Source organism: Staurois parvus, unplaced genomic scaffold (assembly GCF_062004578.1).
Source record: "Staurois parvus isolate SC_StPar_1 unplaced genomic scaffold, SC_StPar_1.0 ptg000153l, whole genome shotgun sequence".
Lineage (NCBI taxonomy): Eukaryota > Metazoa > Chordata > Amphibia > Anura > Ranidae > Staurois > Staurois parvus.
This window is the reverse complement of record NW_028317949.1, coordinates 11,811,368-11,830,294: the sequence shown is the minus strand read 5'-3', so window position 1 is coordinate 11,830,294 and position 18,927 is coordinate 11,811,368. Positions and strand designations below refer to the sequence as shown.

The window sequence follows — 18,927 nt, the reverse complement described above, 5'->3', positions numbered from 1 at the left end:
CAATAGCAGTCTGCATGACCAATACATTTGTACAATTTAAAATTGCATGCCTCATTTACTTTAACCTGTTCTTTATGTGTTATGTAATTATTTCTGCCAAACAATGCCTCAGCTACATATTCCTGATGATAAAGAAACAAGTTCAGAATGAAATATACTACCCAGCTAATATATTGAATTGAAACTCTTGGTGGGAAGCATGTGCTTTCTTCTTCTTTAAAAAAACAAGGTACCAAAAATAAAGAAGGCTATACGGTCTTTGTGCTTTACAATAAAACATTGGTATGTGGTGAAAATGATATTTTAGTTTTTGTAGATGTTTGTAAGCTGTTTTATCCATTAACATCATTTAGTTTCCTAGTAGAATCATGTTCTTTGCTTGTCTTTATCTCTCTGAATTTTATTGGTGAGGAATGTTGTATAAGATCCAGGAAACAATAAATCTATGGAGTGATAAGATCTTATCATATTTTTTAAGGCTGGTATGAAAAGTACTGAAAATCCTGTACTTTTGAATAGAAAAATACTCAGGCCCAAAGGCAATGAGGTTTGTTTACGAAAGAGTAGAATAGCTTAATTAAAAGGATGAAGTTTTGTTAACTTTAAAGTCTAAGTTCACCTTTTAAAAAAATAAGTACAGGTAAAACAGTGTGCATTTATTTTTTTAGAAGCCTGTATTGCACGCAAGATCAGTCATGCTCCTGCAGGCTCTCAGTATGCTGTGTGTCCGTACCTCCTGAATAGGCAGGCACAGGGGCGGACTGACCATTTGGGAACTCGGGCACTGCCCAAGGGCCCGGGGGCAATAGGGGGCCCCATGAGATGCATACAAAAAAAGAAGGGTTTGTGAAAAGGAATTCACAGGAAAGCGGCTACATTATGAACAGAATGTGATACTCAGAAAAATTTCAAAAAATTATGCTTTATTACATATAAATATTTGACATATGGGCTATCGCCCTGGTTTACCATCACCTCAGTATGAGACAATTCACACAGACCTAAAACCATATAAAATAACACCAAAACCGGTCTGAATAAATGTGGTGCAGAGACAATGACCACAAAAAGTCTAAAGTCTTTGCAGCACTGGCACATAGGTTAACACTTCCCGAAGGAGATGTACACAAAAATTATACCATAGGTATACAGTGTCACATGTAATGAATATAAAAACATGTGTCATAACCATATAGGTTCTATCCCATAGAAGGGAATTCCCCAAAATTATACCAAAGGTATGAAATATCACATGTATGCAATGCAGCGAGCACAGTGTGCGTCAAAAGAGAGGCAAAGCCATCAGCCTATATTAGGCAGCAAAAGGATATCACATATAAAATAAAGTACAGTCCCATGCCGGCACATGTGGTTGGGGCCCATTCATCTGTAATATAAGTGACTGATTCTTAGGACTCTTAGATGTAAATAACGCCCCAATTGTCGCCTGGATGGAGAAACAGATGCAAGTAGCAGAACACTGCTTTAAGTGATTTCTTCACCACAGCATGTGGACTACACATCACTTTTTGTTGAAAACAAGATAAGGCCCAGCGGCTCCTCCGCCCGTTGAAATATATGTGGCATGGCATTATGAGGGAAGTCACTGTAAGAGCTTTCACTCTATAATGGTCGTTTATGCCATATAGGTCACAAGGGACCTTTAATCTAATGTCCTGTAACAGTCCACTCACCACCTGTGCAATGGGTAGTAGGAAAGAAAAGGATATCCTTCATGAAGACTGCCCTTCAAAAAGTACTGCTGTATGGAACCAGGGAACCACCGCTTACATCAGCCGACATACCACGGGTTCTGACCTCTCCATGGCGCCTGTGCCGCCTAAGCATGCTTCATGGCATGTGAAGATGGCTACCTCCTTGTAGGTCAGCGTGCGTTCCACCTAGTGCGCATGACCGGAAGTGACGTATCTGACGTATGACGTCAACGCGTTTCGCCGATGGGCGTATCTCACTCAGCTTCATCAGGACCAATGGGATTCCTGCATTTCAACCCTCTATTTAAGGTGGATTAAGACCCACCCACTTATGCAAAAATTACATTGCAGTTATCCCCAATGGAAGAAAAAGGCTAAATACTTAGCACAACCGCTGGTCATAATTAAATTAAAATTAAAAAGACAGATGACTGGAAATATCAGAGAGAGGAAAGACTTGACAATTACAGCAATGCACCCAAAAGTAAAAAAACAAAAATTATATTCAATTGAAAATTACCACACTTTCACCAGAAGATGGCAGTATTAATGAAAAAGTCTCCAAATCTATTAATTAGGTCAAAGATGCACAGGAACACAGTAAAAATTACCGCAAAACCACCAGAAGATGGCGATGTTAATTAACAAATCCCTCTATGGGTTATTTTAGCCAGGGTTCCTAAACTTCAAATTAACCACTTATTAGTGTACATTTAATCTCAAAGGAGGGGAAAATGATTCAAAAATTAATCCCTTCTACATTTCTAGACCTATATTCCAATGTGTACCATCAGGTCATTAAATATCTCCCCAGAGAAGGTTAACCTTAATTATTTATTTAACATATTATCCTCAATAATTCAATTAACACGTTGTCCAGCCATTAACAGGAGTGAAGAGTTGCCACAGATTGACCAACATGTGGCAATATAAGAAAATATATCCAAACAGATCTATTTATCCAAAAATACTTGGAGATCACATTCCACATTTAACCCCTTAGGGTACAGTGTATCAAGTTTATATATCCAATATTTCTCCTTTTTTAGCAGTTCTCTATCAAAATCACCTCTCCTTTGAGGAAAATACAATGCATAGAAACCTTTCACTTTTGTACCATCCAATTTACCTCCATGATATTTAGCATAGTGCTGGGCAAGATTACTTTCAGGGTCATTAGATCTAATATCTCTGAAATGTTCACCTATTCGTACTTTAAGTTGTCTTTTGGTCTTACCAATATACATCTTCTTGCAGGGACAAGTCAAAATGTATAATACTCTCACTGTAGAACAATTTATAAGGCTTTGAATTTTATAATGAGTGCTATTCCTTGAGTCAAAAAAAGAGTCTGTACGATCCACATATTTACAGATTTGACATTTTCCACATTTAAACATCCCTTTAGTACGTGATTTTAACTATGTTGTCTGTTTTAACGGTTGATAGTCAGAATGAATAAGGAGGTCACCAAGATTTGGTGCTCTTCTTGCTACCATTTGGGGGCGCTCACCTACAATTTTATTCAATTTGGGACATTGAGTTAAAATCTTCCAATGTTTTTCTAATATTTGTTTTACAGCTTGCCATTGGGCTCCAAATTGAGTTATCATTCTAACAGGTTGCTCACTTAATTTGACCTTCTCCTCCTTTTTAGGAGATAATAAATCCTTACGGTCAGTTTGATATGCCCGTCTCCGAGCTTTTCTGATTTGAGAGTGAGAGTATCCCCGTTCCCTAAATCTTCTATAAAGATCCTGTGCTTCCATCCTAAAGTCATGAATATTCCAACAATTTCTCCGACATCTCAGAAACTGTCCCACTGGAATTCCTGAAATCAGTGAACGTGGGTGATAGCTTCTGGCCTCTAGTAAAGTATTGGCAGCAGTAGGTTTCCTATATGTTTTTGTGAGGAGTCTTCCGTTCTCAAGTCTAATTTCCAAGTCCAGGAAGGAAATACACCTTTCATCAAACACATACGTGAGTCCAATGTTAAAGGGATTTTGATTTAACTCCTCCATAAAAAGTTTTAATTCCTCTGATGTTCCTCTCCATACGAGGAACACATCATCTATATATCTTAACCACATCTGGACATTAACACGGAACCTTGTTGATCTGAAAACGACCTGCTCCTCCCAAAAACCTAAATGCAAACATGCATAGGCCGGAGCCCACGGTGCTCCCATACTAGTACCTCTGATCTGTTGATAAAAGGTATTATTAAATTGGAAAAAATTATGTCGTAACGCAAAGTCCAGCAACTCACTAATAAATTCATTCTGTCCTCCCAAAGTGGGGTATGTTTTATCAAGGAAATAAAAAGCCGATCTCAAGCCACATTCATGTGGGATCGATGTGTAAAGTGATTCCACATCTATTCCCACAAGAATGGAATTTTCATTAATAATTAAATTTTCAATTTTAGCCAACACATCTTTAGTGTCTCTTACATAGGAGGGAAGATTAGGAACCATATCTTTAAGAAACAGGTCAATATATTTCCCTGTTTTATCTAGGGGGCCATTAATGGCAGAAACGATGGGTCTACCTGGGGAATTTTCCTGATTTTTATGTATTTTGGGGATAATATAAAAGGTGGGGTGATTAAATTCTTCAATTTTCAGATATTCATACTCTTTTTTAGTTAAAAGGCCCACCTCTTTTCCCAATGTTAAGATGGAATTTAATTTTTTTGCCACCACATGAAACGGATTAGTGGCTACTTTCCTATACGTAGATGAATCTCCCAATAGGCGCTTCACCTCTTTAACATAGTTTTGTTCATTTAAAATAACTACATTGCCTCCCTTATCACTTCTCTTAATTACAATATTCTTGGTCTCTTTTAATTCTTTGAGGGCTTTTCTTTCCTTCTTTGTAAGGTTATCACCAATTGGCATTTTCCACTCAAGATTTTTAAGATCATCAGCAACAAAATCTAGAAATGTCGATATCCTCATGTTAGAACGTATTTTCGGCATTTTAGTCAACCTAATATTTAGATCAACTTTTCTAATCACCTCATTGTGATTATCCAGATCTAATTCATTTTCATCACCATCCTCACTTTCCTCCACGAGAGACATCAACACATCGAGCATCTTGCGATCCTCCATGGTAGAGTCAGAAGCCATATCCTCCAGTACAACGGGATTGCCATGTATCATTCTTAAAAAGACTTTTCTCAAAAATAAATTAACATCTTTAAATACTTCAAACTCATCCATGGGGGTCACTGGTGAAAAGGACATACCCTTATTAAGTAAAGAGATATGTTCCCTTCTGAGTGGAAAGTTAGCCAAATTGATTACCTTCCTGTCATGGGTAATTTCATCTACTGCCTCCTCTGACTTCTTGTTCTGCCCTTGTCCTCCTGATGTTTGCTTTTTGAGGATTCCTCTGTTTTCTTTTTGGATCCCCTTCCCATCTGAAGTTGATTGATTCAGGGAGATTCCCCATCTTGTTGGTCTAAAAAAGATACAGATTTCCCAAGATTTTCAGAATCACTTTCACTAGACACAGTTTCCCCCATTGATCTAGAATTTGAACGAAATGTTCTTCGTTTAGATCGACTTCTACTTCTTTTTGTTGTGAGATCAAAAATCTCTCCTGTTTCCCAATCTTTAAGGTCACGCCTAAATTTAGTTTGCTTAGTGGTTCTAAGATTTTTTTGAACTTTTTCAACTTCCTTTTTAAGTTGTTCATTGTACTTTTCAAAGTTCTCCTGATTTTTAAAGGGATCTAATCCTAATACACTCTTACTTATGGCCACATCTAATTCTTCAAGTTGCAATTTTTCTTCCTCAACTATGAGTTTCATACCATTAATCCCATGTTCTATGCATAGCATTTTCCATTTCTCTAGAAACCTCTCATTATGTAAATGTTCAGCCGGGACTACCTTGCTTCTCAAACCGTGTGGGATAATACTCTGTTTGATGTAGGCTTCCAAGAAGCATACATCCCACTTCCGGTTGAGACGTTTAATAACAAGCTTTTTATGTTCCCAAAACTTTATTTTTATATCCTCATCCTCAGTAAAGTGACCTGAACCTTCAGCTACAAAAGCTTGATGCATTTCTAGCTCAACCTCTTCTCCTGGTATAAATGCCATGAGGACAAGCCTTTCCAATCAATGTATTCCAGTCACCTTAAAAAATAAAAACTCATAAACCGAGGCGATGGTAAACCAAATTAATAAAGTTAAATAACCTCTATAAGAAAAGGTCCATAGGAACCCAAAAGACACATTAACTAAAGATAGTTTATAAGAGGTTACAAAATAAATTACTGTATCACCCAATATATGGCTTACATTCAGTAGCCCAAAGAGGCATACAAAAAAGAAGGGTTTGTGAAAAGGAATTCACAGGAAAGCGGCTACATTATGAACAGAATGTGATACTCAGAAAAATTTCAAAAAATTATGCTTTATTACATATAAATATTTGACATATGGGCAATCGCCCTGGTTTACCATCACCTCAGTATGAGACAATTCACACAGACCTAAAACCATATAAAATAACACCAAAACCGGTCTGAATAAATGTGGTGCAGAGACAATGACCACAAAAAGTCTAAAGTATTTGCAGCACTGGCACATAGGTTAACACTTCCCGAAGGAGGTGTACACAAAAATTATACCATAGGTATACAGTGTCACATGTAATGAATATAAAAACATGTGTCATAACCATATAGGTTCTATCCCATAGAAGGGAATTCCCAAAAATTATACCAAAGGTATGAAATATCACATGTATGCAATGCAGCGAGCACAGTGTGCGTCAAAAGAGAGGCAAAGCCCGGGGGCAATAGGGGGCCCCATGAGATGCCCCTGGTACCTTTCATAGGCTTTTTTGGGTGTGATTTGAGTGTGGGTGAGGACACAGGGGCCTCATGATCCCCTATTGCCCGAGGGCCCCATGAGTTGTCAGTCCGCCCCTGGGCAAGCAGTTACTGAACTCCTGGAAGATCTAGGAGAACTAGATCTAGGATGAACTAGGAGAGTGTTTACCAATGTCCTCACAGTTCGTTAAGAACTACAAGCCATCTGCCATAATAGCTGAAGGTACTCAAACTCTGTGACGGAATATCCCGGCTGTGTAGGCGAAGCCCCACACAACCGTACTGTATTTGAATTGTGACAACTGCTGAAGGTAGAAGATTCCCTTCCCACTGTCTCAAAGTGGAGTTGGGTTGCTGCTAGGTGATTTAGTAACATGTGACACATTACACCCTGAATATGGGTATAAAATGTCACATGTTACTAAAGGTAAACATATACTTTAAATACTCAGTGATATACTAAGGTAAATTGATGAATACATATTTTCTTTACTCACTAAGCTAAGTGAACATTTTGTTTGCTATGTGAACAAGCTCAGCCCCTTAAATAAGCCAATCTAATTAGGCAAAGATAAGTCAAAGGCTAGGTTCATATTTGTGGATTGTGTGAATGCATGCAAAATCATGTGTGTTCTAGCAATGCACAAAAAAATCTGCATCCCTTTTGCAGGCATGCAGCAGTGCAATTAATACTTAATGGAACCTCAGTGCACCTTGCTAATATTTGCAAAATACTCTGCATTTCAGTGCAGCTTGGTTTAAAAGAAAGGGCCATGCACTTATTTTGTACAATGTTTGTGTGCAGGCAGTCTATTAAAAGGCATGGGCTGCCCTAAATGTGATGCAGAAACTTACAAAACATTATGTAAAAATGTGCACTGCATTGGAACTGCATTGATGTGAACAGAGTCTTGCAAAGTGTAATGCGGTGTGGTTACAATGTACTGCTGTTTGTTTGTTTTTTTACAGTCAGCTGTTTGTTTGTTTTTTTCTTTCTGTAAAGCTAGCTTTGGCCTTCCTATTAGAAGTGATTCAGACAGCTATACAGCTGCTATTGTAGACTCAACTTGTTTACATGTTGGATAGCCAGCTTTGATCTCTGTCAGAGAAGTGTTTTGGGTGGCAGCAAATCAGCATGAGCACTTTTATACAGCAGTAATGTTGTGGCTAATAATATTAAATGAAAAAAAAGTGGCTAAAAATAGATTAAAAAAAAGCTTGCCCCCCCCACACCCACACACATAAACACAAACAGGTATATAGTACGTGCCTGCATATAGAAGTCATGATTGCACTACATATCTTTGGTATCGTTATTCATGGTTTATTATTGAGCTATAAAAGTTTTTAAAGCAACGCCTATGGAAACACTTGGGTATATTAATGTTTTGCTGTTTTTCAGACACACAGAGTTTAAATTTTCTTTTTGATATTGATATTATATTTAATATCTATCTAAACTTAGTCTATGAATGGAGGAGGGGGTGGAAAAGGTGGGCATAGATGGCACTCTTGACAAATTTATTCACAAAATAGTTTCCAAAATGAAACAAGCATATTCGACAGGAGGCACCTGTAGACTGACCATTGCGTTGACGGCAGTTGGGAAGACTGTTTCCAGTTGGACATCCAACGTTGAAAAGTTTCTTGTCGGCTCTAAGCTGCCATTTCCAAAGTGACAGGTGGTAAGTCAGGTCTAATTCTGTCAGACAAGAAATCTAAATAACTTTAGGGGTCCCTCCTACAGACACAATCCTTTGGATAAGTACAGAGCAGCCAGATCCTACAGGCCAGGTAGGGAATTGAAGAGGAACTGAAAGAAAGGCAAATGTTCTCTATTAGGCCTCCAGAAATCAAAATCTTCTCCAGGGAATGACTAGCTAAATAGATATTAGCTGCTGACAAGGGCAGACCTGCCACAAAGCGGTATATAACGAATCTCATGCGGAGTAATAATTCGCTAATTTAATGGATGCAATTATTTTTATTAAGATCACAAAATTATGGATCATAAAAAGGAAGACATTTATATCATGGTGAACACACTGTCAATCATGAAAGTAAAATCAGACACATAAAAACAAAAAACAAAAAAAACGTTCTGTGTTTTCATTTAGCTGCATGTATGGCAAAAAGAGCCAGATTAGAATTGGCAAAGACTGCTTCTGTATTCATTATGGAAAGTCCATATATGGAATCCAGATATGTATATTTCTTCAGTATTCTTAATCTGTATCTTCTATTTTTAGAGGTATCAAAGTAATTCCTTCCAATTCATCAAAGTGTGGTGATGGAAGCATGAGTAGCAGAAATCCTGAAGAATAAATGTACAATGAATACAAAGATCGTTGAATAATAGCTAAATGCCTGTCATGAATTTGCAGTATCAAGATAAATCCTATTTGTAAATCGTATGGCCACTGATGGAGGAATAAAACATGATGAAATTATGTATTACCTTCTTAGCAAATCATCATCATCACTTGGATTGATTAAAGTAGATACACAGTGTGTGGCCAATTTCAATCGGCAGATATTTCTTATATGAGGTATTTTCTGTGGATAACAGTAATTGTGGTTCTAGAACAAATAAATAAATAAAAGTTATGGCATCAAATTCACACGAAAATCATGGACACTTACAAATAAAGGAAATAATTACCCTAGTAGAGACCATAATGTTTCCACTGATGAGATATATATCTGTGCAAATCCTCTGTGGAGATGAGAGATATGTATCCTCCTTTATACCAAAAAATTGTTGAACTATAGTAGAGATATCTTGATTGTGCACTAAGGCACTAAACATTTAAGTAACTTGCCTATAAAGGGCTCCAAAAATTCCTCTGTTATGTAAGAGCAAGGCAGTTCTTTTAAAGGGTTCTTAGGACTGGTCGTCCCGTTTTGCGTATAATAATGCTTATCAGATAAAAAAATCAGTATTAACCTGTAAAAGGCCCCAAAATTTATTTATATATAATAGTGCTGGAATTCCCAATTGAGGCTCAGAACATATAAGTCCCGAGTCACTTAAATAGCAAGGTATAACTTAACTCTATTCAAGGGTTACTTGCCACTGGAGGAAGTGATATAATGCCACTTGAATTTGAAATGAACTCCTGGGAGTCATAAGTACTAGTGGTTTTCGGTCTTAAAACATATAAATAAGCGAGCGCCTTCCAAAATAGCAGCAGCTGTACACCAAAGGCACCGTATAAGACCTTCCAACAGACAATAGTATATAAAAAGTGCAGCGCTAATACAAAATTAGATAAAAGTATATATACATGTACAAATTCATGCAATATAAAGTGTCTTCGTGCATACAGATATACGCCACTATACTGTGGCTAATAGGACGTGAGGAAGGATTGTTACATCCAAAGGTGAGTTCAGCGTGAGGATGTGAACCAAGTCTCAAACAATCTATAGCTCTCCAGACGACACCGACTGTGTACACGGTGAAACAATGGGGGTACAAATTGCGCACTCACCAGATGCGCAACCTTTGTGCGCTTTTCTATAACATAAGGACCTCCAATCATTCAAATAGGGTCTGGTCAGATCTGGTCAGGTCCCCTTCTTTCTCCAGAACCTTGCGATCAGCCTTCTCCTTAAGTGATCACCACTCTCCGAATAAACCTGGCTCCCGCAGGAGCTCAGAAAAAAGCAAAGGAGGCCAATAGTGCAGTATGTCTATGGGTGCATTTATTCCCACATACAAACAAAGGGTACAAGGTATGGAGTAAGTAGAATAAAGATACGGACCCAGTATATAGTTGCCGCCGGGACCCCTCGTGGTGCCGGCGGTGATAGCGTCGAACAGCTGAAGCCTGACACTGACGCGTTTCGAGCGACAGCTCTTAGTCAAAGGGTTTTTGGCTATCAGCTGCTGACACCGCTCTGTCCTTTAAATAAGGGGAATAATGCACGCATCGTTAACATGCGCCATTTTCCCAAAGATAGATGTCCTCACAAACGGGCGCCATTTTGGCATAGTCCTTGTTACCGCGCATGCGCGAGCATACGTCGGAACGCAGAGGATATCTATACAAGATCGCCAGAGGAAGAAATGTTGCCATGGGGACAGAACACACTTTGTGCAATCCTGAGGATCAGTCAAAACAAGTGTGTCTTATCCAAAAATAAGTTGTTATGACTACCATGTTTCAAAAAGGTCAAATCTCCCTATGAAAAGAAAAAACGGACTTTATTATTCAGGTCCTCAAACACACACCATAATTTATTAGGCTATATCCAGGTTAATGGCAACATATATCTCAGGCGATCCTTTATATATATTCTAACGAATTCCATCATACAATTTCTTAGTTTATAAAAAACATCATATTAAAATCAGTATAAAATATCGTGTAATGGATACTCTTCGGATACAGTGAAACTATATAATTGTTATAGAATCCATGTTATATGACTAAAACCCAATCGTAATAAAAATATGTATCCAATGTGAGTATACAACCACTCATAATGCTATGTACAAACACAGCAATATACACATGCAGAGATACATAAAAGATGGAAATATATCCCATAGAGTATAACAATCTATGTCTTAAAATATATGATGTCTATGAAATATATTTAGACATCCACATGAAGCATATATAAAAACATTATACAGATATGCGAAAATATCCTGACACTATATAGTGTTTATTGGTTAAAAAATCTAAAAAATCTAAAATATATATCAAAGAAAAAGAAAAAGAAAAGGAAAAAAGAAAAGTAGACTTCGCCATAACCAGAAGAAACAAAAAATGAAATAATGTAATGCCCTCTTACACATATTCCCAGACGCAAGAGAACCAAATACCAAATTATGTATATATATACGGGAATATAGAAGGTCTCTATCAGCCAGAGTTCGTTAACTGTTATCTATGAAGCAGTTCAAATCTAATTCTATGTTAAGCCCCCTAGGACGCATAGAATCCATCTGGAAAATCCACTTAGTTTCCATCTGCGACACTACTCTCTTCTTATTGGTGCCCCTCCAGTGTGATTGAACTGCATCTATTCCCACAAACATCAAAGAGGATGGGTCTCTATTGTGATGCGTTCTATAATGCATAGAAAGTGAATGATCTTTGAAACCATTCCTCACATTATTGACATGTTCCCTAAGTCTGTCCTTAAGTTTCCTAGTCGTGCGTCCAATATACTGTTTCTTGCAGGGACACTGCAAGAGATAAACAACGTATCTGCTATTGCAGGAGATAAAATTCTTAATTTTAAAGGTTTTTCCTGTAATGGTAGAGGTGAAATCTTCAATTTTACGTTTCCTTTTACCATTACAAGTGCATATAACGCACCTGTTACATGGAAAAAAACCTTTTATATCCCCAAATAAAGATACGGACTGTGGAGGGTTGATGACATTTGGGGCAATGAGGTTTCTCAAAGTCTGTGCCTTTCTATATATTATTTCAGGTTTTTCTGGCAGAATTTTTGTTAAAACCGGATCCGCTCTCAAAATTTTCCAATTTTGGTTTATTATTTTAGATATTGTTTTATATTGTCTGGAAAACGTGGTTATGAAAGGGCAGACTTTTGGTGGCTTATGTGAAGTATTATTAGCCAGTAACGCTTCTCTACTCATGTGTGCTACATTTTGGATAGTCTGAGTGAGATGCGTTTCCTCATATCCCTTCTCCATAAATCTACTTTTCAAGATGTTGGCTTGGGATAAATAAGTGTCTACAGAGGTACAATTTCGCCTTATTCTAAGAAATTGTCCTTTCGGTATGTTTGAAAGCCACAAAGGATGGTGGCAACTATTAACGGGAATATATCCATTCCTATCTGCTGATTTAAAGAAAGATGAAGTTATAATCTTATTATCCGAATTTATTAATGTCAAATCTAGAAAATTAACTTTAGTTTTACTGTATTCAAATGTCAATTTGATGTTTAAGGTATTGTTATTAAGCGTCCCAAAAAAATGTATTAAGGCTTGTTCGTCTCCTTTCCATACAAGGAGGATGTCATCAATATATCGTTTGTAAAAATATAATTCTGGCCAATCTCTGGCATATACGACATCCTCCTCCCATCTGGCCATAAACAGGTTGGCCAGACTCGGAGCGAATTTGGCTCCCATAGCGACGCCCCTTGTTTGTAAGTAGAAGGAGCCATCGAACCAGAAATAATTTCTGGTCATGGCGAAGTCCAGAAGTGTCAAGATAAAATTTTGATGTAAAACTGTTAGAGTTGATTCGTCAAGGTAAAATTTTACAGCCTGCATGCCCTCTACATGATCAATGCTGGTATAAAGAGACGTGACATCAGCAGTGACTAAAAACGTGTTATCATCTGTAGAAAGATCTTTTATATCTTGTAGGACCTGTTTGGTGTCCCTCAAGTACGAGGGAGTTTTCTGTACCAACGGCTGTAAAAAATAGTCGAAATATACACCGACTTTTGAGCACAAAGACCCAATCCCACTAATAATTGGTCTACCAGGGGGATTTTCTGGATTCTTATGTACCTTTGGAAGAATATACATTATAGGTAATCTTGGAGCTGAAGGGCATAGGAACTCTCTTTCTTTCTTATTTATTATATTGTCCTGGTAACCCCTGGTAATAATGGTTTTTAAAGCTTTTTAATACGTTATTAGAGGATTTTTTGTTAAAGGGCAATATGTATCCTTATCTTCAAGAATGTTATAAACTTCTTTAATATAGTTATCTTTACTCAAGACTACAACCCCACCACCCTTATCGGCAGGTCTTATAACTAAATCTTTCCGGTTCAAAAGAGAATCCATAGCTTTATCTGACTCACGGTTATTTTTGTAATTTTTCACTTTGATTGTTGTCAAATCTTTCAATGTTGTTTCTTTCAAAGCATTTATATAGTTTTGTGACTGAGGGGGAGGGTTAAACAAGGACGCATTATGCAAATTGGAATAAGTTGTTATATTTGAAGTATTCCTTGATATAGGATTCAAGAAAAAATGCTTTTTTAATGATACCGATCTCACAAATTTGTGTAGGTCAATATATGTGCGGAATTTATCCAACTTGTTGTCGGGTGCATATTTTAATCCCTTATCAAGGAGATCTAATTCCTATGGGGTTAGAACTTTACCGCTCAGGTTGAAAATCCCTTTACCTTTTAAAATTTCCTCTTTTTTGGGTCTGTTGACCCTCTTTCCTCCCCTTTTTCCTCTGCTCGAACGCTTCTTTTGCGTGAGTTCCCCTCTCCTAAAAAATGAACCGGAGCATTGTTCTGGTTCTCATTTTGATGTGATGCATTATTTATCATTGGGGGATGATATGTATTATTTCTCTGTGGTGAGGTATATTGTTGCCACCCACCATTATTCCTTGGTGTTCTGGGACCTTGTGTTCTCCTATTATCCTGCCCATATGGTCCCCCTTGGTTGTTCCTTGGGAATTTGTTGTTATTATAAGGAGGTTTGTTTGGTTTTTTAAATTGATTATTTCTATACCCTTGATTAGGGTACCATTCATAGCCCCTAGATCCAATATTGTCATCCGCTATGTGTCTCAACGGTTCAAAGCGATTAGAGACAGGTACATTGGATTTTTGATTAGATTGTAATTTTACAGGTGGCTGATATTGATTGTAATTTACTTGTGGGTGTTGTTTAGAACCCTGCCATCTGTTTTGTTTCCTCTTGGGTTTGGGTGTATATGAAGTGGTATCCATGGGTACCGAAGGACTCCCTCCCATCTCATCTATGCTCGTTTGCCATTTAAAGATTTTATTATCCGCATAGTCCCTATGATCACGGTCTTGCCTCGTGTTTATCCAAGATGGAGGCATATGGCTTTCCTCTTTCCCCTCATGGACATCGCACCATGGAAGGACGCAGAGCATGATGATGTCACTACGTTGATGCGTTTTGTCAGCTAATCATCGCAGACTTCATTAGAACTGGGAGGGGATAACTCTTCTCATTCCTTTTATAGTGCACAATTTGTATATTTCCATCATTTTGTCACCCTCTTGTGTTGAAATGTCATCACTACATTGTTAGTCCAAATTTTAATTATAAAATAAATATGATTGGCATTGAGCATTAAAGAATGGCTATACATTAGATTGAGATTCAGATAGGATTGTTAGTAGTTGATTTACATCAGATGACAATAATAAAATAGCAAAATATTCACTTTTTAGCCTTTTCAGAACAATTAATATCATTTATATTAAATAATTTTGGATAAGTACAGAGTGGCCAGATCCTACAGGCCAGGTAGGAAATTCAAGAGGAACTGAAAGAAAGGCCAATGTTCTCTATTAGGCCTCCAGAAATCAAAATCTTCTCCAGGGGATGACTAGCTAAAGTCTGTTTGAGGGCACGCCCGCCAAGTCTGTGGTGGTAGGTGCCAGACTCAAACACTACACAGAGGAGCATGTGTCAGATCATTGGGTGCTGTCCACCATTTATTTGTCCATCAGTGGCAGTTCAAGGGGAGACCCCCAAGCTATCATTTACAATCAACCAGGTTTCCCTCAGATAAGAGGAGAAGGAAGATAATGGTCAAATACATCATGGACCTCTTTAGAAATGCCTATCTTGCAAGTGTCAATATCTGAGCAGGGCACAGGATTCTACTCCCCTTTGTTCCTAGTAAGGAAAAAACAGAGTTTCTTTACCGGGTACTAGACCGAAAAGGCCTCAACAAGAGCATTTGTCTCAACCCCTTCAAGACGGAGAGCCTTCAGTCATAACTGCTGGCAATAAATCTCAGGGACTGGATGCTGTCTTTAGACTTATCTGATGCTTATCTCCACATGCTGATTCATCCCGCCTTTCAGAGGTACTTGTGCTTAGCCAACAATCACCAGTACTTTCAGTTTCAAAGGCCACCTTTTGGAATTTCTACAACCCTCCAGGACCTTTGCAAAGTTGCTGCTTCCATTAATCATGCTCATGAGAAAGAAGGGGCTGAGGGTCCACCATTATTTGAACGATATCCTGCAGCTTGCCAGCAGCAGGGATATTTTGGTGCAACATTGAGACTCCTAATCTACACCCTTCAGACCTTTGGTTGTACAATAAAATGGAAGAAGAGCAACTTACACCCTACACAAAGGATAGTCTTTCTGGGTGCTTTACTGGACATGCAAGTCAACATGGTGCAACTTCCAAGGGAGAAGATAAGCCCTTTAATCCACAAAGTAAAAACTGCACTGCCAGCAGTAACTCTGCCAGTCAAATACTGTCTCAGCATCCTAGGGTTGACCTCCATGTTCCCTATGATTTAAAGGGCCCAGTGGCACACAAGAACCTTCCAGAGTTCCTTTTTTGAGAAATGGGATGGAGTACCAATGCACCAATCAATCATCATCCCTTACAGAGTGAAACAATCTCTTTGGTGGTCTGCAACCTTTTGAAACATTGCTCGATTGTTCCTATGCACCCAGAGGTAGTTACTTTGGATGCCAGTCTGGAAGGATGGGGTGCACATTATCAACAACAGGCAGCTCAGAGGTGCTGGGCATTCAACCCCCAGGGGATAGTTTTGAATACCCTGGAACTCAGAGCAGCTATGCAAGCCCTGCTAATTTTTGATCCTGCTTTGGAGGGCAAGAGGGTGCTCCTACATCTGGACAACATGGTTACGGTAACCTACATTCAGAGACAGGGGGTACCAGGAGCCTCACTGTACTGAAAGAAGTCCATTCCATCCTGAACTGGGCCGAGACACACCTAATAGATCTAATTTCAGTGTACCTTTAAGTAGCGGAAAACCAACTAGCTTATTCATTGAGTCAGAATTTTCTGTCCATCAAGTGGTCTTTGAATCCACAGGCCTTTTCCTTTTTAACTCAGAGATGGGGCATTCCAAAAATAGACTTGGCAGCAACTCCAGTGAACACTAAATGCTCAAGGTTTCTGTTGAGGGACCCGTGTCACTCAGCAGAGGGCATAGATTGCTTTCACCACCCCTTGAGGATTCAGCCTGAGTTACAACTCAGTGTGGAAGATCCAATGTCTCTTTTAGTAACCCCAAACCTTCTGTCCCAAGGGCAGTTTCTCCACTCAGCTCTGGAGAGGCTGCACCTGATGGCCTGGAAACTGAGAGGCAAAGATTCATAAAGTCTGGTTGCTCTAAAAAGGTGGTAGCTACCCTTTTTCAGGCCAGAAAAAGCTGCACAAACAGTATGTATCAAACAAATATGGCAGGGTTTCCTTTCAGTCATCCAGCTGAAGTCCTGGAATCTGGCATCCCCAGAAATGGCCCAAGTTCTGGAATTCTTACAAATGGGTCTTGACAAGGGCCTAAATTCAAGTACCTTAAAAGTCCAGGTGTCAGCCCTATCAGCCATTACAGGAATTAAATGGGCCATGAATCCCCTAGTCATCCAGCTAATGAGAGAATGTCTAAAAATTGGGCCACCCAAAAAACTGATATTCCCTACATGGGATCAGTTAGTGGTCCTGGAAGCATTATCATGCTCTCCTTTTCACCTGCAAGTCAACCTCAGTATAGGACTTAACCCTAAAAGTGTGTTTCCTCATCTCCATAACCTTAGCAAAGCGAGTACCTGAAAGTCAAGTTCTTGTTACTAAAGAGCCTCACATTATATTACATCCAGAAAAAGTAATCCTAAAACCATCATAACGGTGTATTCTGAAGATAGTTACCGCCTTCCACTTCAATCAGATCATTCTGCCATCCTTTCTCAATGTTCAAGGAACAATACCTCCACTAGATGTTGGATTAACAAAAAAGGCAGCACAATAGCTAAATGGTTAGTACTTCCACCTGGCAGTACTAGAGTTGTTGGTTTGAATGCCTACCACAGCACCACCTGCCTGGAGTTTGCATGTTCTCCCTGTGCCTGCGTGGGTTTCTTCCTGGTACTATGGTTTCCTCCCTCACTCCAAAGACATGCTGGTAGATTTATTGGCTCCTGTCTAAATTGGCCCTAGTATATGTATGTATCAATGTATGTTAGGGACCTTAGATTGTACATCCCTTGATGGTTAGGTACTGATGTGAATATACAATATATATAAATATATGTAAAGCGCTGCATAAATTGATGGTGCTATATAAGTACCTGAAATAAATAAAAAGAAATAAAAGGCATACCTGACAGTCACTGAACCATTCAGACAAGCAGATAACCTGCTAGTAATTCCCCATGGGCCAGAATGGGGAAAGTGGAATCCTTGCGCACCATATCCTCTTCATTGATCAAGATCATAAAGAAAGCCTACTTAATCCTGCAGCATCCAAATCCAGAGGGATTTAGGGTACATTCCACAAGGGCAGTGGCAAACTCCTGGGCAGCATATTGAAAAGTCTCTCCAGAAACAATTTGTAAGGCGGCAACATGGTTGTCTAGGAATACGTTCATTTTGCACTATCATGTGGATCTGGCACAGCTTACAACAGCAGAGTTTGGTAGGTCCATTATCCAAGTGAGGCAGGCTGGTTCAGGTTTCCCGACTGGCAACTTATTTCCCAGTGTATGCTCCATGATGCTCCAGGAAAATAGAAAATTGTATACTCACCTTTCCATAATTTTCCTTTCCTGGTGCCTCTTCATGGCAGCAAATAGATTTCCACCCTTGAGGTGATAAAGAGAACGTAGTGCTGGGATTTAGATAAAAACATATAGTTAACCAGTCCTATCAGGTTGCGGGGGGAGATGCCACACACCCAGTGCATGCTGCCATGAAGATGCACCAGGAAATGAAAATTACGGAAAGGTGAGTATACAATTTTTTGTTTTTCAGTACCACTCAAAAAAAACACAAAGCTTAACAAAATGTGTCAAACCAGAATGTACTACAACACCTCCAGATCACAAACTCACATTTTAGAGATGAGGCAGCTGTGTTTTAAAATTAAAATACCACAATGATGAAGCGCAAACAAAAGAAATAAAAATATTTCAAAAGTGAAATATATAAAAGTCCAAACATCTGATGATCAATAGTTCATCACCATTATGTTACATATGTGGAGATTTCTATAAACATTCCAAAATTTCATGCTGGGTCTCCAGCCACACAGTGCAATATATCTTCTCACCTCCAAATGTGGACCCCAATGCCATATCAAGGTCATAAAAACTTAAATCATCCAAACCAAGGGGTTGTCTCCTCCTGCATGCCTCTGTAATCACCTCCCCATCCTCTAGCAACTCCAGAATCACAGGTAAATATACACGCAAACACAAAATCAAAATAATAGTGTTCTCTGTATAAAACTATATACAGTATTCATGCAGTTGCCAAAAACACAGTCACAGTGGCAGCCTTAAATATACATAGATGTATAATCCTTCATCCATAGCACACACTATTCCCACTGTGCATTGTATTCCATCTAAGGCACGT

At 38.6% G+C, this 18,927-nt stretch overlaps 1 protein-coding gene across 1 annotated transcript; it reads right to left on the bottom strand.

Annotated features, from left to right (window-relative positions):
* Positions 1-3,136: 3,136 nt before the first annotated feature.
* Positions 3,137-3,904, bottom strand: LOC149463728 (uncharacterized). Its single transcript, XM_089674880.1, has one exon. The coding sequence runs from the start codon at positions 3,902-3,904 to the stop codon at positions 3,137-3,139; it is 768 nt and encodes a 255-aa protein (XP_089531006.1).
* Positions 3,905-18,927: the final 15,023 nt, after the last annotated feature.

What these genes read in the sequence shown, in the direction of transcription:
- LOC149463728 (XM_089674880.1), bottom strand. Translation starts at nt 3,904, where the DNA reads ATGGGAGCACCGTGGGCTCCGGCCTATGCATGTTTGCATTTAGGTTTT.